Genomic DNA, 24,643 nt, shown 5'->3' on the forward strand with positions numbered 1-24,643 from the left:
ACCCGGCCCCACATTGTCTCCGTGCTCAGCCAGAGTCCGCCTGAGGTTTCCTCTCTCCGGCTCCCGAGCCTGCTCATGTGCTCTCTCCCTCCCAAATAAACCAAACCTTTCAAGAAATAAAATCTTACGGGAAGAAAGGATAACTGATTGCTTTCCCATCACCATCTTGTGAAGAAAGTAAAGGTACAGGAAACGTCAGACTAAGGCCAAGTGCAGTCCAGACTGTAGAGTGATTGAGGGTTCAACCTGATTCCAGTCCAGGTCTGTGGGGCTGCAAAACACTGTTTTTGTTACGTGAACGCTTTGCAGTGTTCTGAAGCCTGTTCACTCCTTGTGAACAAGGACAAAAACTGGAATTCAAACTAACGTGCAACTTGCACTCTAATCAGCCTGGCCTAGAGAAAGAAATTTTAAAGTATTAAATAAAACAAGACAAATGAAATTAATCCTGTTACACTTGCCAAGCAGATTTTCCTTCTCAAATTACCTTTGACCTGGGTTCCAGAACTTCCTTTGTAGATTTGACACTTTATCCTAGAGAAACAATTGAGGACTATGCCCTAGGCCTGCCCACAACTTCTACAAAATTCCTGATTGAGGGGCATCTGGGTGGCTCAGAGGATTGAGCCTCTTCCTTCAGCTCAGGTCATGGTCTCAGGGTCCTGGAATCGAGCCCCACCTCAGGCGCTCTGCACTGCAGGGAGCCTGCTTCTCCCTCTCTCTCTGCCTGCCTCTCTGCCTACTTGTGATCTCTGTCTGTCCAAATAAATAAATAAAAATCTTTTTAAAAAAATAAAATAAAGTTCCTGATTTAGGCCCTGTTGGTTCTTGAACACTTTGTCACCTATCCCACTGGAAGGACAAGGGAGTAGACAAAGGGAGTAAGACAAAAGGAAGTCAATGACTCATTACTTTAATCACTCAACAAATATTTACTAAGCACCTACAGTGTTCCAGACACTCTTCTGGGCACTGAAGATGCATTAGTGTACAAAATAAACAATTTAATGACATAACTAATATCTAATAATGATCATTTTATGTATATTATATATCTAACACATATTTTTAATAGAGTAATACTATGATAAGACTTAGTAACTAAACTATGACAGGGTGCCTGGGTGGCTCAGTGGGTTAAAGTCTCTGCATTTGGCTCAGGTCATGATCTCAGGGTCCTGGGATTGAGCCCCGCATCGGGCTCTCTTGCTCAGCAGGGAGCCTGCTTCCTCCTCTCTCTGCCTGCCTCTCTGCCTGCTTGTGATCTCTGCCCATCATATAAATGAATAAAACCTTTTTAAAAAATTAATATTGGGGGCGCCTGGGTGGCTCAGTTGGTTGAGGGACTGCCTTCAGCTCCAGTCATGATCCTGGAGTCCTGGATGGAGTCCCACATCGGGATCCTTGCTCAGGAGGGGGTCTGCCTTCTCCTTCTGACCTTCCCCCTCTCATGCTCACTTGTTCTCATTCTCTCCTCTCTCTCAAATAAATAAAATCTTGAAAAATTTAAAATAAAAAATTAAAATTGGGGTCCCCGGGTGGCTCAGTTGTTAAGAACAAATAATCCAATCAAGAAATGGGCAGAGGTTGGGGCGCCTGGGTGGCTCAGTGGGCTAAGCCTCTACCTTCAGCTCAGGTCATGATCTCAGGGTCCTGGGATCCAGCCCCACATTAGACTCTCTGCTCAGCAGGGAGCCTGCTTCCTCTCTCTCTCTCTGCCTGCCTCTCTGCCTACTTGTGATCTCTCTCTGTCAAATAAATAAATAAAATCTTTTTTAAAAAATGAAGTGGATTTAAACGCACAGATAACGAAGAATACCCAAGCTCTATTATTAATGGTGGGGGTGGGGGGGCAAGTTGCTGAACAATGTGTGTACTATGCTATCATTTGGGGCTTGAAGAGGGAGAATGAATAACTGACATACACGTGTGTGTCTTTATGCATATAATATCTGGAAGAAAAGTGGTTATTTCTGGGGAAGGAATCTGAGACACCTGGCATCAAGTGTATGAAGAAAACTCAATTTTCCCTAGATCCTCTTTTATATTTTAATTTCTTACTATGAATGTATATTGACCAATTCAAAAAAGAAACTGACTTACAGAACAGGCCAGCAAAGTTGCTGAAAGGGTGTTACAGGGGGACCACCAGGGCGGGAGGGGGAACCCGTTTTGCAGTGAGTAGGATGTGATGGGCCAGCCTTCCCTGAGATGATGACATTTCACCGAGGAGTTTACCAGCTGAAAAAGGATTTGTCAGCCCAAGACCAGCAAGAACAGAAAAAGGGAGGAAACCACCTGACTGGGTTCTTGTCCTGGCCTTGCACTTAGGCTGGTGCCCTGTCTACAAAGCTCAGAAGGGAGAGCTGAAAATGCCCCTCTTCTCAGGAGCCTGAGGGGCAGTGGGGAGCGGTGGAGTTCTGGCATTGGGCCAGACCTGGACCACTTGCAGCCTGCAGTGCAAGTACAGAAAAGCACCCCTTCCTCCAGGCCAGTGCAGCCAATGCAGGCCTCAAGGGTTGAGGAAAGGAGCAGGAGCTGAACTTCTTTCTTTCTTATTTTTTTCTCTCTTTTGTAAGTAATCTCTACTCCCAACCTGGGGCTCGAACTTACAACCCCAAGGTCACAAGTTGTGTGCTTTACCAACTGAGCCAGCCAGGCACCCCAAGACCTGAAGTTCACTCAGTCCCAAATAGCTATTCTGTAGGACGAAACCCACACCATCCTAAGCAGAGGCCTCGAGGCATGAAAAGACTCCGCTACTTCATATCACTCAAAACAGGAATAGAAGAAAGTGACCTTGGAGACCAATTGTAAATACCAAATGATATTCCCATTTACAAGTCATCTGTAACTTGGCTTGGAACATAGTAGGCGTGAGTAAAAGTCCTTTTCTCTCTCACCCATCCTTCAAGGTATATGGCTTCAAGAAAGAAATAAATGCTTTATTATTTCTTTGGGCAGGATAGGGAGGGCCTCTGTGTGTACCTCCCTCGGGTTTTGTGTCTCTAGGAGAGGTTGTCACAGTCAACAGAACTGGAAAGTAAATACTGAGCAGAAAATTGGGCTGCACTAAGAGAAAAGCTGCATGCACCAGCTGGTAAAGCGCCGCACAGGTCACTGGGTCTGAGCAGGAAGGGCAGGGTCAGGAACCTGAACAGGCACCGGGTGAGGAGTCGGGGACCGTGGGAAAGTTTCCCATCATTGTGCCACAGTCACCCCCAAATGGGTTAGATGTCCCAGGGGAACGAATTAGGCAACCCTGAATCCTGGCACCTGGTTCATGAAAATTGTAATGTAAAAGACTGGTGGCATTCCAGCATCATCACAAAGACCCAGGACCCTAGGGTTTTCGATTCTAAAGACAAAGGAAAAGAAAAAAGGGCCTAGAAAGAGTAGCAGAGTAGGGGCTTCCTGACAAATATGCAGAAGAATCTGACAAAACTTGATTATGCTTGACTTGTTCATGCAAAGATCTGAACCCTCGCATGCTAAAAATATATATCAGATTTATTGGCTTATTTTGACAGGAAGATACAAGTAAAACTATTAAGAAGAGTTCTGATTTCTCTGATTTCTCTCTGAAAACCTTTTTTTGAATGGATGTTTCAAGGAAACTATGATCCACCTATGTATTTTAACTTGCTAGGAATGACATTTTACTTATTTTGTTTTAAAGATTTTATTTATTTGGAGAGAGAGTGTGTGAGGTCAGGGAGGCGGGGTCAGAGGAAAAGGGACAAGCAGACTCTGCGCTAAGTGCAGAGCCCAACTCAGAAGCTCGATTCAACTCACCCCTAGGAGTGACATTTAAAGATTTTATTTATCTGGGACACCTGGGTGGCTCAGTTGGTTGGACGACTGCTTTCGGCTCGGGTCATGATCCCGGACTCCTGGGATCGAGTCCCACCTCGGGCTCCCAGCTCCACGGGGCGTCTGCTTTTCCCTCTGACCTTCTCCTCGCTCATGCTTTCTCTCACTGCCTCTCTCTCAAATAAATAAATAAAATCTTCTTTTATTTTAAAGATTTTATTTATTTATTTGAGAGAGAGAGGATGAGAGAGAAAGAGAGCATGAGAAGGAAGAGGCAGAGGGAGAAGCAGACTCCCCGCCAAGCAGGGAGCCCAGTGTGGGACTCGATCCCAGACTCCAGGCTCATGACCTGAGCCAAAGGCATTCACTTAACCAACTGATCCACCCAGGCACCCCTAGGAGTGACATTTTAAAAAGTAAAACAAGGGGCACCTGGATGGCTCAGTGGGTTAAAACCTCTGTCTTCGGCTCAGGTCATGATCTCAGGGTCCTGGGATTGAGCTCTGCATCAAGCCCTGCATCAAGCCCCGAGTGGAGTCGGGCTCTCTGCTCAGCAGGAAGCCTGCTTCCCCCCCTCTCCCTCTCTGCCTGCCTCTCTGCCTACTCGTGATCTCGGTCTGTCAAATAAATAAATAAGTAAATTTTTAAAAACTTAAAAATAAAAATAATAAAAAGCTTGGGTGGCTCCGTTGTTAAGCGTCTGCCTTTGGCTCAGGTTTTGATCCCAGGGTCCTGCATCAGGCTCCTTCCTCAGCAGGGAACCTGCTTCTGCCTCTACCTTTGCTTGTGCCCTCGATTTCAAATAAATTTTTAAAATTTAAAAAAAAAAAAAAGGAAAACAAATCAGTGGGATAGTTTACATTATTTGCTTTCCCTACTAAGTTTTTGAAATCATATGGGCCACCAAGATGAGTCTGAAAAGGCTTTATACACCAAAAGGGGATAGACAGATACATGCACACACCTAGAAGGATATCTCTAGTAATATCCATGACAGCTTTTGTTTCCCACTAAACAGTTGTTTTTCCAATGTTGTTAAGAATTTTGGAAAAAAAAGAAGAAGAATAAAATAAAAATTAAAAAAGAATTTGGAAAAAAAGGGGTGCCTGAGTGGCTCAGTGGTGAAGGGTCTGCCTTGGGCTCAGGTCATGATGCCGGGGCCTGGGATGGAGCCCCGCATCCAGCTCCCTGCTCAGCGGGGAGCCTGCTTCTCCCTCTCCCACTCCCCCTGCTTGTGTTTCCTCTCTCACTGTGTCTCTGTCAGGAAAAAATAAATAAAATCTTTAAAAAAAAAAAAAAAAGAATTTTGAAAAAAATTTAAAAAAAAAAAAAGAATTTGTCCTAAGGCTTATACCTTTTAGCTGACTAGAAGCTAGAGAATTTAGCAACTCCTTTCTTTAGTGAAAGTTTCATATGAGATAACTTAGAAAATTTTTTTTGAAAAAATAGGTCTGAAAAACATGGCAAAATAAACTGGAAGATTTTCTTCTCGTTTTAGACATTTTCTTTCCTGATGGTCCTTACTGAAATAAGAAGACATTTTTATGGGTAAATTTGGCCTTAGTAATTTTTAGCGGAAGATGTGTTTCTTCTCTGTGGTAAGAGGAGAAAGACATTATCCCAGAAGCCCAACCACTACTGAGTGTAAAATTGAAGATTCAGGCATGGTTTATTTTAGTCCACAGAGAAAAATAACATAACTCCGCTCAATGTGATTATTGTTTGCTACTTTTCTATGACAATAGGCAAACCCTTCTGGGCCAGTACCAAAATCGTGTGGAAATTCGCTGATAATCGTATCAAAATGTACCCAAATGTAGGGGAGTTATGGGCTTGTGATTCGCCAGAGTTTTCATATTTCAGAGCCTCCTTTTACTGGTCTAAGACAACATGTAGTATTTACACTGAAATGGTTCAAGTAAACTCCCTGGGTGAGTCTTCCAGAATAATCTTGAATTAGTTTCCAGAACTCTTTTTCAGTGGTGTTACCTAAGGAATGTAATAAACACTTGAATACTCCCAAGTACTAGAGAGTAATTGGAATTTATGGGGAAAACCTTAGGACTTTCTAGGATAGTTACACCCAACCTAGGGCTCAATCTTGTGACCCAGAGATCAAGAATCACATGCTCGGGGCTCAGTGGGTTAAGCCCCTGCCTTCAGCTCAGGTCATGATCCCAGGGTTCTGGGATGGAGCCCCATGTCGGGCTCTCTGCTCAGCAGGGATCCTGCCTCCCCTCTCTCTCTCTGCCTCCTTGTGATCTCTGTCTGTCAAATAAATAAAGAAAGAATCACAGGCTCTACTGACTGAACCAGCCAAGCACCCCAAAGATATCTTTGTTCCAGCTTTGGTCTAAGCTATTTAATTATTACCAAAAGCAAATAGACGGACAGGCCTGCTTTACCTAGTAATTCTCAATAATTCAGACTTTAATTTTACCTTCTTTTTTAAATTTTTTTTATTTTTTTAAAATTTTATTTATTTATTTGAGAGAGGGAGAGAGAGCATGAGAGGAGAGAGGTCAGCAGAAAGCAAGACTCCCTGCTGAGCAGGAAGCCTGATGCGGGACTCCGTCCAGGGACTCCAGGATCATACTGAGCCGAAGGCAGTCGATTAACCAACTGAGCCACCCAGGCGCCCCTTTTATTTTTATTTTTTTAAAGATTTTATTTATTTATTTGATAGACAGGGATCACCAGTAGGCAGAGAGGCAGGCAAAGAGAGAGGGAAGCAAGCTGCCTGCAGAGCAGAGAGCTCGATGCGGGACTCGATCCCAGGATCCTGGGATCATGACCTGAGCTGAAGGCACAGGTTTAACCCACTGAAGCACCCACGCACCCCTACATTCTTTTTTTTTTTTTTTAAGATTTTATTTATTTATTTATTTCATTTGAGAGAGAGCAAGAGTCGGAGGGAGAGAGAATCTCAAGCAGATTGCACTGAGCATGGAGCCTGAAACAAGGCTTGATCCCACATGAATTGAGCCAAAATCAAGAGTCAGAGGCTTGACCAACTGAGTCACCTAGGTGCCCTTTACTTTGCCTTATAAAATGTCTGAGTAATAAAACCTTTAATCTTTAATCTCTGTACTCAGGAAACAGAGGGCAGATGGGCAGAGGCCCAAAAACATGTTTTGATGTGGAACAGAAGAAGAGGGAAGCAGAGATGCAAAAATAAAACACAAGGATGTAAGCTTTTCCCCCCTTAATGTAAGGAAAAGAATACCAAGGACAATTCCTGTAACAGAGAGGGCCTATGATTTTATAAATCCGATAATATAAAACAGGTTCCAATAGCATTGATTCTAGTTGGTATGCTGGGGACCTTATGACTGGAAGTGTTCAACAGGCCAGCTGGGACCTGCACACTACAGAGGCTGTCTCGGGATGCCCAGGCCGCAGGGACCATTGCACCTGCTTCAACAGATGTGCTGGCCAGCTACTCTGTTTGTAAATTATGTTGGTATATCCGCAGCCCAAAGTGGACGGGCAAAGATGCTCCTTTATGGATAAAATACAAAGCTCTGGATAGTACAATAATTTAAAGATATACTTTTGTGTGATAAGACATTTCATAAAACAAATATTTTGGAGAAACGTCAGTATGTATGAAAAGAAAGTAAGGAAACGAAGAAAGAAGAAAGTAACCCCAAAAAACTTTTCTTTAGGTAGGTTACAGCTATCTACAGCTACCATATTAGAAATTGATAAACTTTTAATTATCATTACATGTTATGTAGTCTCTGGAAAACTTCAGAGAGTGAAAAAGGCAAATGATCTCTTTGTATTATTATGAAAATAGGTTTGATGTTACAGCCCCTCTAAAAGTGTCTGGGAACCCAAAGAGTTCCCCGGACCTCACTTTAAGAACCGCTAAGCTAGATTATTATGCTATAGTAATAAAATAACACACATGAGTTTACTTCTTGCTTATGCTTCATGTCCACCGAGAGCTCTGCTCTGCATCATCCTCATAATGGGACCAAACTAGAACACTGGGAGTTTTGGGGGCGAGGGGGAAAAACAAGCGCCAGAGGTCTCCGAATTAAAGCTTTGGTCCAGTAGTTGTACATTCATTTCCATTTACAATTCACTGGGCAGAACTAGTCACGTGGCTTTCCTCAAGCACAGGGTGGGGCCGGAAGGACAATCCTGCCCTGTGAAAATGATTCTTTCTCCTTGAAAAAATTATTCTTTCTCAGAAGCCCCAGCAGACTGTCCGCGGGTCAGAATTGGATCGATTTCTGATAAAGAGGAGCAATGTTAACCCAAAGAGGCTCAGAACTTCAGGGCAGAGGGTAGGGCACCTTACCTCCACGAACATATTGCTGCCCATCCAGTGGCTGAACAAAATTGGGGTCTGATTAGCAAGAAAAAAGGGAAGGAATAGCTTTCACCGTCTTCCCCCTTCCTTTGGGTTTCAGTGGGCTCTCACGCTAGTAATCTCAAATAGTATAATGAAAGAGGCAGGAAACACACCTAGAATGTATCTCTTTTTTTTATTTTTTTAAGTAAACTCTATCCCCCTACATGGGGCTCGAACTCACAAAATCAAGAGTCACATGCTCTACCAACTGAGTGTGCCAGCGGCTCCAGAGTGTATCTCCTAAAACGGGAAGATGTCCATCGGAGCGATACTTGTTACAAGATAGCATAACTGAGTACTGTATTTCATCACAACTAGTTCCAGCCAGCTGAAACTAATAAATAGGCGTGGACTTTGAGTGAGTTCCAGATGCCAGACCCCTATGGGACCGAACTGAAGACTCCTTCTTGACCAATGAACAATGGGCTTTTTTTTTTAAAGATTTTTGTTTATTTATTTGACAGAGAGAGAGATCACAAGTAGGCAGAGAGGCAGGCAGAGAGAGGGGGGAAGCAGGCTCCCCGCAGAGCAGAGAGCTCGATGCGGGACTCGATCCCAGGCCCCTGGAATCATGACCTGAGCCGAAGGCAGAGGCTTAACCCACTGAGCCACCCAGGCACCCAATGGGCCTTGTTTTAGCCACCTGGGTCAAACCTATGGATTCATTCCATTCTATCCAAAGTGTTCAGTTTTCATTCTTAATTAGCATATCACCATGAAAACCCCCTCTTAATATTCAGCTCTCTTGACCTCTCCCACTCAGCAACCCTCCCAGTGAATTTCTTCTTCTGTCAAACACATTCAGCTAAAAAAGCTATTTCAAACTTTGGTGATCTTTGTTTTATTCACTGATAGAAATGATACAATGTTAGAGGCACCTGGGTGGCTCAGTTGGATAAGCACCCAACTCTTGGTTTAGGTCGGGTCATGATCTCATGGTGACAGGATCAAGCCCTGAGTAGGGCTCTGCCCTCAACGTAGAGTCTGCTTCAGATTCTCTTTCCCTCCAGCTCTCTCTCACAAATAAATAAATAAAATCTTTTAAATAATAAAAATGGGAATTTTGTCCACAAGTTGACCATCTAGAACAAGAGTCAATTAAACATTTTCCATAAAGCACAGACAGTAAATATTTTAGGCTTTGTAAAGGTCTCTGTAGCAAGTACTCGACCCTGTCTTTATAGCACTAAAGCAGCCCTAGACAACAGGTCAATGAATGGAAGTAGCTGTGGTACCATGAGACTTGACTTACAAAAAGAGGTTGATGGCTGGATTTGGCCAGAGGGCCAGTCTGCCAGCTCCTGAATTAGAATTAAAACCACTGAACTATGATCTATTATTAAAACCAATCTGAAAGCCAAGTTGCAGATCCATGGGTAAACCCAAGTCTCCTGAGAGATCTCCTCTGTGGAACAGTCCACAGCAGAAAAAGGATCAGAGAGCCACATGATTTCTTCTATGAGCTGATTGGGGCCAAGTATAAATCCGCCTGTCATACCTTAGATGGTTCGTGTACTAACCTAACCCAGGCAGTGGCCTGCAGTGATCAGAAATTTAAGATCACTTCTAGGGAGGGTCAACTACCAAAGGAGCTAACCCAATCCGAACCAAGATACAAAGCAGGTGCTCCTCTGTAAAGAACTATGAGAAATAATGATCTATCAGAGGGCAGGGCCAGGCAAGATCACCTGAAGACCACCGCCCATTCTAACACCCTGATCAGCCCAGCTTGAGTCCACGGTTCTGGACCAAGAACTTGCCAGGGAAGTAAGGTTGTGCCTTTCAAAATGACAAGTAGTATGATACTGGAAAAAGGCATCAAGGCCGTTTCTTGTGGGCATTGCTGGCCGCACTAAGCAGCTTAATTCAATTATAAGAGCTTTGAGCAGCCACAGAAGATTTTTTAAAGTTTATTTGTCTTTTTAAGTTTTTTTAAAAAAGTATTTATTATAGGGAGCAGGGAGAGGGACAAGCAGACTCCACACTGAGAACAGAGCCCTACATGCGGCTTCATCTCATGACCTGGAGATCACAACCTCAGCAGAAACAAAGAGTCAGACACTTAACCCACTGAGCCACCCAGCACCCCATAAAGTTAATTTTTTATTTAAGTAATCTCTACACCCAACATGGGGCTCAAAATCAGGAACCTGCTATCAAGAGTCACATCCTTTTCCAACTGGGACAACTAGGCACTCCATCCACAGAAAATTTTTTAAGCAGGGGCAAATAATTTCAAAATTTGATGTAATAGCAGCCAAGATCCCATTCCTGTGGACCATGGGAGCAGATAGGAGCAATAGTAAGCTGGATACATAATCTAAAGCAGCTGTCCAATAGGACTTTCTGCAGTAAAGAAATGTTCTACATCTCTGCTGTCTAGTGTGGGAACCACTATCCACACGCGGTATCGGGCATTTGAAATGCGGTTAGTGTGACTAAGGAAATGAATTTCAATTTCCGCTTAATCAGTTTTAATTTTAATTTTAGCAGCCACATGTGACTAATTACCTCTGTGTGGACAGTACCGGTCTAGAAGTCTAGCACATACAGCTTTAGTCCCATGGGAGCTTTTGGGATTCAATGAGAAACCCTCGATATCCTGATAATAATGCACCAGTTTCTGTAGTAAGAGAATCTGAATGGGTTTCTGTTACCTATAGCTTTCTTCTTCATACACCCATTTAATTAATTAATTAATTAATTAATTAGTTATACTTAATTTATATATTTCTTTATTTGCAAGTAAGCTCTATGCCCAACGTGAGATTTGAACTCACAACCCTGATATCAAGAGTTCCATGCTCTACCAACCAAGCCAGCCAGTTGAGACTCACTTTACTCATTTGGTAAATGAGCCAGTTGGTACCCATGTACTCATTTTAGATGTTTAGAATTCAGAGAACAAAACCCACCCCCAGGAGAAGTAACTGCTATGGTATGAATGCCCAAGATCCTACCCTGCCCCATGCCCCCCGTTGACCAGAGGAGTCCAGAAAGCTTCCTGGTTCAGCCTCCAAGTCAGGGCCCTATTGCTTCTAGCCACTTATCAAAAATCTTGCCCTCACCTCCATCCTCTTGGTCACCTGTCTCACCTGCAGGGACCACACTGACTCAGCCACGTTCTTCCGTTTTGCGCAGGAGAACCCCACAGCTGCTCTCCGCTGAGGCAGAGGGTGTCTATTCCAGACACAAGTCAGACCATTCCCTCTGTTTCTCAGGAACCACTCCCCGAATGGCATGTAACAGCTCTCACTAAACTGAGGTACTCTTAGGGCACCTGCGTGGCTCAGTCGGTTGGTTGAGCATCGGACTCTTGACTTTGTCCCAGGTCATGATCTCGGGGTCATGGGATTGAGCCCACCATTGAGCCCTGTGCTCAGCATGAAGTCTGCTTGGGATTCTCTCTCTCCCTCTTCCTTCTCCCCTGCCCCCCAAAATAAATAAGTCTTTTAAAAAAATGGTGAGGTATTCTTAGTTAAAGTAGGACTGCTCATTTGAGACCAAAGTACTGAGTCCTGGGGCGATTTCTTTTTTCTTTTTTTTAAAGAGTTTCTTTTTTTTTTTTTTTAATTTGGGGGCGCCTGGATGGCTCAGTCATCAAGCGTCTGCCTTCAGCTCAGGTCATGATCCCAAGGTCCTGGGATGGAGCCCTGCATGGGGCTCCCTGCTGGGCCGGAAGCCTGCTTCTCCCTCTCCCCTTCTTGTGTTCCCTCTCTCGCTCTCTCACTCTCTGTCAAATAAATAAATAAAATCTTTTTCTCAATATTTTCAATAAGAAATTAAGCATTCTTCATCCAATAAATAAATAAATAAAATCTTTAAATATATATGTATATATATATATTTTTTTTTTAATTTTTCATTCAAGAGACAGGGAAAGCACAAGCAGGGTGAGTGGCAGAGGCAGAGGGAGAAGCAGGCTCACTGTCGAGCCCGGAGCCCGGTGCTGGGCTCCATCCCAGGACCTGGAGATCTTGACCTGAGCCGAAGGTGGACTCTTAACCCTCTGAGCCACCCAGGCACCTCCTGGGGCACTTTCTGGCTCCAGTAGGCCTCAGCTGCTCAGGCACTACATTGAGAGAAAGGCTGGGGGACTCGACCCCTCTGGTCCCTGGAGACCAGGTGTTAGAGGCAGGTGGCGCTGGTGTCTCCAGTGAAGCGGCGGGAGAAGCAGTTACTCTTCCCCTCACAAGGGCGAGCACCAGAAGGCGGGGCGGAAACCGCTAACGAGCCTTCTGCAGAGTGGAGTCAGGAGGTCCTCAACTTTCATCAGGAATTTCTCAACTATCCCCATTCAGAAGATCACCCCGTCAAGTAAGGTTGACCAGGCCCTTTAGACCGTCACTCAGGTTATCCTGGAGCTCACTCCTGAAAGTCTTTGCTCTTCCCGAGCAGAGGCAACAGCACAGTAACTTAGCGAGACAATATTATGGCCAAGGTAATAGGGTGGCCAGATTGAGCAAATAAAAATACAGGACACCCAATTAAATCTAAATCTCAGATAAACACAAATTATATTTTTTAGTATAACTATATCCCCAATATTGCAAGGGACATAGTGATACAAAAACAATTACTCATGGATTACCTGAGCTTTGACTGAACATCCTCTGTTTTCATCTAGGCAGACCCTAAGGGGCTTACATCTGCTTGAACGCTACCCAGACGGAAATATTTGCAGGCTCACTCTGTAAGGGCACCCATTCTGGGGCGCATTAGAGCAGACGTTCCCGATTCTTTTCTGAGGAGACACATGGTCCTGCCCACGAGCTCTTCGCCGGGCAGCCCTGACCAGAAGCGGAGCAACTTCACCTGAGTGGACCTTCTCTCTCCACAAGGAGACGCAGTGCCACCGGCCCGCCAGTAGCTTCTGTGACACGTAGACGGCTCTGCCCTTAACCTGTTGAAACGGTCTCCTGCTCCCTCCACCCAGCACCTTTTAAAAGCTTGCCTGAGAGAAGCAATATTTTTCTTCCAGTTTTCTTGAGAAGTGACTGACCTACAAGAGAAAAAATATTTTTAAAGGATTATCTGAAGGATGTCTTTTTTTTTAGGTCAGTGATAACCTTCTTACTGAGAAGGCCAATTCAGAAAATAAGTAACCTGTTACCAATTTTTTTTTTTTTAAGAAATGATCTTTTTTTTATCAGGGAGGTGATGGCAACAACTTTGCTTAAGCATGCTTTTATTGCTTCTCCAATTGCTAAGGGCTTTGGCTAAACTTTCAGAAACTATATAACCCTTATTCCCTGGTGTATCTGAGGTAATATTCCACCTTCTACCAAAGCTTGTGGTCTAGGAAAGCATTTTTAGATCTGGTTCAGTTCATTTATCCTTAACTGACCCTGGAATTCACTTACTTGCAAAATGTGTTTTGTCTCTTTTCATTCAGGTGTAAGAACCCTACAGTAAAGTGCATGAAGTGTACTAATCTTAAAGGGTCGGCTTAATGAAATTTCGTTTGTGTACACCTGTGTGGCCACCACCCAGATCAAGATCTATAACTTTCCTGCACTCTAGCACGTTCCTTTTCATTCCTTCCTGGTCAATACTTCCACAGTGGTAACCACTATTCTTTTTTTTTTTTTTTTTTTTTTTTTTTTAAAGATTTTATTTATTTATTTGAGAGAGAGACAGTGAGAGAGAACATGAGCGAGGAGAAGGTCAGAGGGAGAAGCAGACTCCCCATGGAGCTGGGAGCCTGATGTGGGACTCGATCCCGGGACTCCAGGATCATGACCTGAGCCGAAGGCAGTCGTCCAACCAACTGAGCCACCCAGGCGCCCGGTAACCACTATTCTAACTTCACCAATATCAATTAGTTTTGTTTGTTCTTTTTTTTTTTTTTTAAGATTTTATTTATTATTATTTTTTTTTTTTGAGATAGAGAGTGCAGAAGAGAGCACAAGCTGGGGGGGGGGGGTTGGGGAGGGACAGAGGGGCAGGGGGAAGCGACTCCCTGCTGAGCAGAGAGCCCAACTCAGGGCTCAACCCAGGACCCTGAGATCATGACCTGAGCCAAATGCAGACGCTTAACAGGCTGAGCCATCCAGGTGCCCCTAGCTTTGTTTTTGATGTTGTTGTTTTTTTTTTTTTATCAATAGACTTTTTTTTTAAGGATAAGAATTGGGGTGTTTTTTTTAATGATTTATTTGACACAGAGAGAGAGAGGGAGAGAGAGAGCACAAGCAGTATGGAGAGGCAGAGGCAGACGCAGACTCCCAGCTGAGCAGGGATCCTGATGGGGGACTCCATCCCAGGACCCTGGGGTTATGACCTGAACGGAAGGCAGACGCTTAGTTAGCTAAGTGAGCCACCCAGGAGCCGTACTCTTAAGTTGCATATAATTGGAATCATAGAGTCTGAACCTTCTCTTTGGTGAACAAAAAACGGGTCATTCTTTTTTATTGTTACACAGTATTCCATTGTATTAAAGCACCACAATAATAAATTGTGGTATAAATTGTCAATTTTCTTGTTATGAGACATCTGTGCTGTTTCTAGGTTTCGACTTTTGTGAATAAAACTGCTATGGACACTACATTATGCTCAAGTCTTTTGGCACACTTGTTTCTCTTGTCTAATCATAAGTATTTTGGAATCATAATACAAGTATGCATACAGCTTAAGTCAATACTGCCAATTTTCTTTTTTTTTTTAACATTTTATTTATTTTTAAGGTATATTTTACCTTATATGGCAAAAAGGACTTTGGGCCCATTAATCATGTGGATCCTTAAACTCGAAGAACCCTTCCTGGTTTGGTCAGACAGAAAGATGTGAAGACAGATGAAGGGTCAGAGAGGGGCTCCTGGTCAGTAAAACGTCTGACTCTTGATCTCAGGGTCATAAGTTCAAGCCCCACATTGGGCTTTAGGCAAAAGAGAAGAAGTCAGAGAGATGCAGCCTTCTTGGCTCTGAAGATGGGGAAGGAGAGCCAGGACCCCATGACTGAGAGCAGCCTCTAGCAGCTGAAAAGGCAAGGCAATGGCTTCTCCCTTAGCGGCTCCAGGAAGGAACCCAGCCCTGCCTAGCAAGACTCTTGTCATATTTTTAACTCTCAGAAGTATAGGGTAACAAATTGTTATAGCCTTAAGCCATTGATTGTATGATCGTTTGTTCTATGGGCGACAGAAAACGAGTATGGTAGCTGATCTGAGAGTTCTCCTTCCACGGACCAGACCCGCAGAGAACGGTGTGTCTGTATGGTGGTTTCTGCTACCCAGAGGCAACCACCACATCATCATTTTATTGACTTGTGGTTTGACTGTAGGGTTATTGGCTGCCAGTAAGCAGCACAATAAAAACCAACCTCATGACACTCTTTGTTGCATTTGCCATAATGGTGCTATTGAAGAAGAGTTCATTACCCAGAAGTTTCCTCCCCATCAGAACCTGCAGGAGAAAATGAGTTTCCGTCCTAGGACCTGGAGGAGACTCTGCTTGGGTTTCCCTCTCTGTGTTTGTTGGTTGTTAGGAAGCTTAGAACAGCGATTCTCAAGCAAACACATCTTGGGCTGGAAGAACCAGAATCCCCAGAGGCAGCTTTTGCAAACTGTCCTTGCAACCCAGAAATTTCAATCTGTCTCCCTAAAGCAAAGTGTCCCCCTTCCCCCCACAAGAACCTTTGCTTTGGTGAGCCACTCTTTGATGATAGACAAAACTCTCTAAAGGCCTGATATATAAGGGAAATCATTTTAGACTTCTTTTTAAAAAATATTTTATTTATTTATTTGAGAGAGAGAGCGCGAGCTCACGTGCATGCGGGCTGGAGTGCAGGGGGAGGCCAGAGGGAAAGGGATAACCAGCCTCCCCACTGAGCAGGGAGCCAGACTCCACGTGTCTCCATCCCAGGACCCCAAGACCGTGACATGAACCAAAGGCATACACTCAACCAACCGAGCTACCCAGGTGCCCCTACATTTCTTTCTAACTCAGCATGACTACATAAACTTTGTTTAAACTAAAAGCTGGGGCGTGCTTGGCTGGCTCAGTCAGTAGAAGACACGACTCTTTTTTTTTTTTTTTTTTTTTTTAAGATTTATTTGTTGGGGCACCTGGGTGGCTCAGTGGGTTAAGCCTCTGCCTTCAGCTCAGGTCATGATCTCAGGGTCCTGGGATCCAGCCCCGCATCGGGCTCTCTGCTCAGCAGGGAGCCTGCTTCCCCCTCTCTCTCTGCCTGCCTCTCTGCCTACTTGTGATCTCTGTCTGTCAGATAAGTAAATAAAATCTTTTTTTAAAAAACATTTATTTATTTATTTACTTATTTACTTATTTATTTATTTATTTGAGAGAATCAGAGAGAGAGAGCAAGAGACAACAGGGGGATGAGAATATCCAGCAGACTCCACTGAGCACAGAGCCTAATGTGGGGCTCGATATCAGGACTCCGAAATTGTGACAGACCGGAGCTGAAATCAAGAGTGGGAAACATAACTGACTGAGCCACCCAGGCACCCTGAGCATGGAACCCTTGATTTCAGGGTGTGAGTTCATGCCTTGCATTGGGTGTAAAGATTACTTAAAAAATAAAATCCTTTTTTTAAAGGTTTTATTTATTTGACAGAGAGAGAGACACAGCGAGAGAGGGAATACAAGCATGGGGAGTGGCCAAGGGAGAAGCAGGGTCGCCACTGAGTAGGGAGCCTGATGCAGGGGCTCGATTCCAGGGCTCTGGGATCATTCTGAGCCAAAGGCAGACGCTTAACCAACTGAACCACCCAGGAATCCCTAAGTGTTTCTAGTTTTAATTTCAAAGATAATAAATATTGATAGATATAACCTACATGAGCAAAAACGCTTTAGATTCCTCAGTAATATTTAAGAGTGTAAGGAGGTCCTGAAACCCAAATGATGGAGAACTACTGAGCCGCAGCCAGCGGTTTGCAGGTGAAGGTGTTCGTGCCTTGCGTGCTTCGCCGCAACCAACCGACACCCTCTTTCCTCTCCTACCTTTGTTTGTCCACTGCCTCATTTCTCTGAGTTTTGTTGCATAAATGACAGGTTCCTCATAGTTGGAGGGGCTAATGCTTGCCAACGAGTATCTGAGGAGACTTAGAAACCCCAGGAACTGCGACTCTTGATCTTGGGTTGTGAGTTCAAGCCCCACATTGGACGTAGGGCTTTCTTTAAATAAACAAACAAGCAGGGACGCCTGGGTGGCTCAGTCTGTTAAGCGTCTGCCTTCAGCTCAGGTCACGGTCCGTGCTCAGCGGAGAGCCTGCTTCGCCCTCCGCCTGCTCTACCGGTCGCTCCCCCTGCTAGTGCTCTCTCTTTCTGACAAATAAATACAATCTTTAAAAACAAACTAACTAACTAACTAAAACTCCAGGGTTGTGTTAATGATTCTGAAGCTGTTGCCACCAAGTTTACCTTCATTGTCTCCGTGGACTAGCTGAGGTTAGCAAACTCATCAATGAACTCGGTCCACGTTGGGTCCTTGTGTCTGCATTTACTCCCTTCCTAAGCACATCTCATTTCCCTGCTCTTGCTGCCCGAGGAATGTAGCCTTTACCCAGGCCCCTATTTTCTAGGGAAACTGGACTAACAGAGTTGTATATTATTACTAGCCTATATTATTGGTAAGAAAATAGATATTCAGATATCCCCTGCTTTTCAAAAGTTCGCATTGTGCCACTTGGATTTTAGGAAAGCCTACATTGAATGTGTTTTTGCTAACCAAAAGAAATCCAAAGAGGATTCTCACTTTTTTGAGAAAAGGTGAAAAGTGAAAATAGGGTTCCAGGTTGGCTTTTCAGGCAGGAAGCACCCCAAGATCTCCTCCTCAGAGCTATGCTCAGTGTCTCAGCAGCCAGCATCTGTGCTTGATCTCAATTTATATTGTGCTTTTGTTACCAAAATATGTCCTAAGGTATCGGAAAAGCCTAGGAGAGAGGCTTCTGGGTGGCTCCGTCAATGGACCGTGCAACCCATGTTGTCAGGGCTGTGGGCTCAAGCCCCACACTGGGCGCAGAGATGACTTAAAAATGAAATCCTTGAAAGAAGAAAGAAAGGAGGCCTAGAAGAGGTGATTTCTTAGATCTGGGAATGCTCAAAGTACTTTCCATATAAATTGATAGTAATGGCTTCTTTGCTTTATGTCATTTCCACTTCCAGAAGTTCTCACAGAAATGCTCTTCTCTGGGCACCTGGGTGGCTCGGTGGATTAAGCCTCTGCCTTTGACTTGGGTCATGGTCTCAGGGTCCTGAGATGGAGCCCCTTATCAGGCTCTCTGCTCAGTGGGGAGCCTGATTCCCCCTCTCTCCCTGCCTGCCTCTCTGCCTACTTGTGATCTCTCTCTCTGTGTCAAATAAATAAATAAAATCTTGAAAAAAAAAAAAAAGAAAGAAAGAAAGAAAGAAAGAACTGCTCTTCTCATGCGTGGCAGGGAAACCCGGGGGTGGCTCTACTGTGACTCTCCTCCACCGCTTCTCCATCCTGATCTGCTTCCCCAGAGCGATCTTTATGGGCCACATCATGGGCTCCGGATCCCTCCAGCTTCGGGGAAGTTTCAGAGCTTGGAGGAGCTAGCAGGTGAGCAGAGGGAAGGAGGAACGGGAGATGGAGACTTACTTCCAGCTTCCTCCCTGCTGAGCCACGCGTTGAAGAAGGCTGCACTGCTCCACTGAAGGGGCTCCTATCCGGAGCCTCTCGCTCCTTCTGCCGCTCTTCCTTTCTGTTTCGGGTCTGTGCTCCCTCTCTTTGCCTCTCCCAGCAGGGCAGGGCAGAGTTCTCCATTACTGCTAGCCCCAGGGTTGCTTCACCAGCCCTTGGTGGTTTCCCTTAACCCTGCCTGTGCCTCTGTAAATGGTTCCTTCACTAAACTCCCCACAATTCCTCTTTGAGGCACCACATGTTTCTTAGTGGCCTCCTATTGATATACACTGAAGGGTTGAGTGACTTTCCCAGGGTCACACAAAGAATGACAACACAATGGAGACGACTCTAACACAAAAAAGGGTGGTGTTCGTCTTGGTTTTGCCAGGCTGCCCAGCGCACCCCCCCGGCCCCCCCAGAATCCTCGGCCCTGCCCAACCAGAGGAATCTGTGATCCCTTTGTTGGGTGGGATTGAATTCCCTAGAGCTCCCTTCCCAGACCTGGCCAGCAACTCCAGTAACCAGAGCTGTGTGAGAAGAGAAGGCCAGGCCACTGGGGTAATCAGCCACACCCTGAACAGAGGTGAGGTCTCGGGTAAGTCACGCCACTGAGGGGCCACCTCCTCTGTCCCAAAGGCCTGGGCTCCCCTACAGCCATGCCTCACCGAGGACCCAGGGCCTCAGCCTCCCAGCACTGGCCGCCCTCTCCTTCCTCCTCGGCCCACAGGGTTCCCACCCAGCCGTGTCCTGGGGCTGGGACATGTGCCTCCCACCCCCACCTTGGGCCTCCAGAGATGTGAGATGCTCACAGTGCTCTGGGTGGGGCCTTAGGCTCCCTACTTCCCCCTTCCAGCCCCAGATCCTCTCAGATTGCCAGGGATGGGCTCCAGCCAGGGAGGGTGGGGCTGGTCCTGGGACCATCGGGTGTCACAGGCTGCCTAGGCAGGGACAGAGCTGTGGCGGGGAGCAGACCTTCACTCATCTCCGTGCCTCCGGCTGACTCAAATGTGCCATGTCCCAGCACCTGCTCCTTCCACTTCTGATCCTCGGTAACTTCAGGGGACAGGAGATGGCTTTGATGGGCCTGGGTCCTGAGTCCGAAAGCAGGACTTCTGGGTCCTGTGTGGGTCGTGGGGGTGTCAGAGGAAGGGAAGGAGAAGGTCAGAAACAGGACGGAGTAAGGCGTCAGAAGGGAGAGGAATGGTGTATGAGAGGTGGATGGGGCCGAGCGTCCCGGGAGACGGAGCAGCCGGAAAGCTTGCGGGGGGAGGGGAGTCACGGAGGCCGCTCAGTGTCGGTCCCCAGCCTCTTCCTGCTTCCCTCTTTCCAGCCTTCAGCCCCATCCCAGGAGCTTTCCAGGACTCAGGTAAGGCAGTCAGACTGGGGGAAATCAAATGGGAGGCCTTAAAGGCAGGAGGAGGGGTAGCATGGTGTTGGCAGGGGGACGCTGGAAAAGGGGACTGGGGGAGGGACAGGTGGGGGGGCGGGGCGGGGAACAGGACGATGGAGGCTGGCAGCGCCGGGCTGGGGTCCCAGCACCTTCCCCTCTTTCCCCTCCAACCCCCAGCTCTCAGTCCCGCCCAGGAAGAACCTGATGATCTAGGTAAGGAAGAACGGGGGCTCCTCGGACCTTAAAAAAAAAAAAAAAGAAAGAAAGTCTGGTTAGGTGAGGAGGGAGGTGCCAGTGCCGGGAAGTCAGCAGTACCTAGTCCTCTTGATTCCTGTTCAAGGGGCAGATTAACGTCGGTGGGAGACAGGCTTTGTCTTGGGTTGCGCGGGCCTCCGGCGTCAGGGACCCGGCAGGCTGACCTCCATGGTCCTCCATGGCAGACTGCGGTCGCCCCGAGCCCTCTGCCCGAATCGTGGGGGGCTCAGACGCGCCGCCAGGCCGCTGGCCGTGGCAGGTGAGCCTGCAGCAGCGTGGGGGCCACGTCTGCGGGGGCTCCCTCGTCGCCCCGTCCTGGGTGCTCTCCGCGGCTCACTGCTTCCTGACGTGAGTACTCGCCCGCGCCCGGACCCTCTGCCAAAGCCAGGCCCGCCCCGCAGCTTGACCCGGAGTCTCCGACCGCTAACCTGGAACCGAGCCACTCTGCGGGGGTGCCCCGGCCCTGAATGCGGGTGGCACCGCCGGGTCGCTCGCCCCACCACTCCCCCCAGTACCCGAATCGGAATCCCCTCTGCCCCGGGTCCTCCTCCCCCCGCCTCAAAATCGGATCCTCTCGCTTCGGGGAACCTAACTCAGCCTGGATCGCCGCAGCCCAGATCTAGATCCGGCTCCGCCCCCCGGGTTCCCACTAACCCCACCTGCTCCCCGGCCTCTGAGCCGCCACCCCACGGCTGTCGGCCCCCCCCCCCCGTCTTCGGGTCCACCTAATCGCCTCCCGCCTGGGCCTCGGTGCAGGAACGGGACCTTGGAGCCCGCGGCCGAGTGGTCGGTGCTGCTGGGCGCGCACTCCCAGGACGGGCCCCTGGACGGCGCGCACGTCCGCGCGGTGGCCGCCATCCTGGTGCCGGACAACTTCACCCGCGTGGACCTGGGCGCAGACCTGGCCCTGCTGCGCCTGGCCTCGCCCGCCCGGCTGGGCCCCGCCGTCCGGCCCGTCTGCCTGCCGCGCGCCTCGCACCGCTTCGCCCACGGCGCGGCCTGCTGGGCCACCGGCTGGGGGGACATTCAGGAAGACGGCAAGTGGGGGAGGCGGGGGGTCCGGGGAGTGCGGAACCGGAGAGCGGGAGCCTCCGGAGCGGGCCCCGGGGCGGCACCTCGGGGCGAGTAGGAGAAGCCGCGGCGCGCGGTGCGTGGGTCCTCGGGGCGGCAGCTCGGGAGGTGGAACCCGCGGCGCGGGGCCCTGGGCGGGGGCCTGGAGCGCGGATTTCCGCCCGGCGGCTGCGAGGGCCGCTCCCCGGGTCCGCCAGTCCTCCTTCCCCTGGGCCCGCACACTGAGACCCCGCACTCATCCACCCCGCTCCCTCCTCACCTTTCCTTCCAGACTTTTCTTTCCTCCATTTAGGATCTGACTAGGGTTCCCACCCTAGCTCTTCACCCAGTCCATGCCCTCCTCTGAAAACGGAGGAAAATAGTGTCCAGTCCATGGGGTTGTTGGGTGGATTAAATGAGAAAACCCATGTCAGGGTTCTAGCCCGCTGCCTAACATCGCAGTAACTCGCGCGCGTTAGATAGTTTTGCCCGAGGCAATCGGGCACTAGAGCACAGCCCGGAGTCCTGCAAGCTCGTTCGGCAGACGGCAGCCTCTGCCCTCTCCCCCCTTCCTCTTCCTCCACCACCCCCCAATCCGCGTCTACGCGCCCACCTCCTGTCTTCTCCCAAGTCACTCTCCTCCATTCAGTTCATCTTTCATCCACTCGACAGGTAACGTCTTGAGCCCCTTCTTGGGCCAGGCACCGACTTGGGCATTAGAGATGTATCAGCGAACATAAGCAAAACTCCCTGCCTTCTCAGAGCTTAAGCTCCAGTAGGCAGACAAGCTAGAAATTCAGTAGATAAGCAAACGCTGTGTTGGAAGGTGTGGGGGGGAATAGACCACTTTCCCGTTCCTCTCCATCCTACAGTCCATGCTAGCAAAGCCCCACAATTATTGTGCATGTGCCGTGATCAGACCTGTGTAGTGCCCAGGGCTTTGGCAAGGATGAGGAAGGTGCCACAGCCTGTACTTGGAGGGGCCCCATCAGGGGAGAGAAGACAAGAAAAGGTAATTCTGAGCACCGGGGAAGTCTGGTGATGGCCCCAGACCATCCCGATAAAGGGCACCCAGAACAGGAGATTGATCTTTTCTTCTTTTTCTTTTTTTTTAGATTTTATGAATTTGACAGAGAAAGAGAGTACAAGCAGGGGGAGCAGCGGGCAGAGAAAGAGAGGGACAGGCAAACTCTCTGCTCGGCAGGGAGCCTGATGCGGGGCTCAATCCCAGGACCCCAGGACGCTGGGATCACAGTCTGAGCGAAAGGCAGATGCTTAACCATCTGAGCCACCCAGGCGTCCCCAGAACAGGGGATTTCTGGGGAGGCTTTGTAAAGAGGACCTAAGTTAGCATTACAGGAAAGTGGGGGCACATGGAGGCCACTCTGGGAACCCACATGAGACATATTAATTGGAGAAGGTCCAGGTTGGGAGGCCGGAGTGGAAGGGGAAGAGGCAACAGAGGCCACAGAAGCTGCTCGGGCTGGACCGTGAAAGCCTTAAGGTCAAACCGAGGGCCAGAGCACCCCACCAGCTCCCAGGATCCCCAGGACAATCCCCAAACCTCCCTGGCTGACCCTCAGGTACAGCTTCACCATCACGGGACCTTGCAGGAAGCCGGGTGTGGAGGGAAGAAGCCAGGTCCACAGCCCCCCCCCCCCCATTCCTGGAATCTGAGACTTTGTTTCCATCAAAGGTAGGTTCACCCTGGGAGAGGGCAGAGGGCTCAGATGTAAACAGTGGGGTCCATTGATGGTTTTTGGTAAGATCAGAGCTGAGTTTTAGAAACATTCCTCTGTCATGGGGCGCCTGGCCGGCTCAGTCAGTTAAGCGTCCGCCTCTTGATCTCCGCTCAGGTCCCGATCTCAGGGTCATGGGTTTAAGCTCCAAGTTGGGCTCCACATTGGGCGTGGAACCTATTTAAATTTTTTTTTAATTTAATAATTTTTAAAAAAAGAACATTTCTCTGTCAGCAATAAGTGAAGGGTGGGTTGGGGAATGGACCAGTCGAAGCCTAGGCCAGTCATCCAGGCCCAAAGTTGTGCCTCCTGAACTAGGGCAGTTGTAGTGAAAATTCCAAGAAGTCATAAACGAGAGGTTTTCAGGACTTGGGAACTGAGGCGAGGCCAAGGATGATGTACAGACTCCATGCTTGCCAACTTGTCAACTTAGTGTGGGACCACGCTAGGCTATATGACGTCTTTGTTGAAAAGGTCACCCTCTCAAGACTATACAACCTACACTGGGGCTCAGAGCTTAGTGATTTTAGCCCCGACATGCATCTTGTGCCGTCTAGATAACTTTCTCCACTGCACAACCATCTGTGGAAGCTCTCACTGGGTTCTGGGTGAGGCGATTCCCGAGGTAAGAGAAGAGCGGGAGGTGACAATGACTGGTTTTGAACACAGCAGGCGCGGGTGTCACGGGGCATCTAGACAGAGATGTCCAGGAGGCACCTCAAGGGCACAACGCTGAGCTGGGGACCAGGGGACTTCACATCTGCCTCACAGCATTTGCTCTCTGGTTCGACCTGCAGACCGCCTGCCTCTCCCATGGGTGCTACAGGAAGTGGAGCTGAGGCTGCTGGGAGGGGCCGCCTGTCAGTGTCTCTACAGCCGGCCCGGCCCCTTCAACCTCACTTTCCAGCTTTTGCCAGGGATGCTGTGTGCTGGCTATCCAGAGGGCCGCAGGGACACCTGCCAGGTGAGGGGAGGTCGCCGCAGCTGCCCCGCGGGGCCAGGCAGAGAGCCCTGACCATTGGGAAACAAGAGGAATAGGGCAATCTCATCTCTCTCGTGTCTGCAAAAAGAGGGCAAGATGGCCAGTGAATGGGATGGATGAGATTAGAACTTGGAGCTCAACAAGAGGCCGTTGTTCCTTACGGCGGTGCCAGAGGGAGTCAGTCTGCTGACAAGTCCAGCGCCACCGCTTATTAGCTGTTTGACCTTGGCCAAATTACTTAACCTCCATATGTCCAGACCTTCTCGTCTGGAAGACGGAGGTGATAGCACTACTTACCTCATATGGTGGTTACGACGACAGCAGGAATATGTAATACGACAGTGCCTTGGTCTTTAATCAGAGCTACAATAAGTATTTAGCTATTATTATTATCATCCCATATCCCAGGCCACAGCGCGGCACCTGTTACTTAGTAGATATTCAGCAA

General features: G+C 48.0%; 1 protein-coding gene and 1 long non-coding RNA gene across 5 annotated transcripts in view; one reads left to right on the plus strand and one right to left on the minus strand.

Moving 5' to 3' along the window:
- PRSS36 (serine protease 36) overlaps positions 1-24,643 on the plus strand; it is a 31,940-nt gene that overhangs the window by 1,474 nt on the left and 5,823 nt on the right. For 2 of the 4 annotated variants that reach the window (XR_009349265.1, XM_059154878.1), the window contains exons 2-6: positions 20,110-20,145; positions 20,347-20,382; positions 20,610-20,772; positions 21,181-21,461; positions 24,011-24,177. Coding sequence is in view for 3 of the 4 variants with exons in the window: in XM_059154878.1 (XP_059010861.1) it covers positions 20,110-20,145; positions 20,347-20,382; positions 20,610-20,772; positions 21,181-21,461; positions 24,011-24,177 (683 nt within the window). In the remaining variant the exon portion in view is untranslated. Of the gene's footprint in view, positions 1-18,506; positions 19,375-19,507; positions 19,829-20,109; positions 20,146-20,346; positions 20,383-20,609; positions 20,773-21,180; positions 21,462-24,010; positions 24,178-24,643 lie in introns of those variants that run through there. The other 2 variants (XM_059154879.1, XM_059154880.1) reach the window with 2 other exon arrangements.
- Positions 12,667-20,616, minus strand: LOC131819644 (uncharacterized). The gene is made up of 2 exons (XR_009349267.1): positions 19,752-20,616; positions 12,667-13,181 (listed from the first exon to the last, which is right to left on the minus strand). It is a non-coding gene; the product is annotated as an uncharacterized LOC131819644 (long non-coding RNA).

Source organism: Mustela lutreola, chromosome 17, assembly GCF_030435805.1.
Source record: "Mustela lutreola isolate mMusLut2 chromosome 17, mMusLut2.pri, whole genome shotgun sequence".
Taxonomy (NCBI): Eukaryota; Metazoa; Chordata; class Mammalia; order Carnivora; family Mustelidae; genus Mustela; species Mustela lutreola.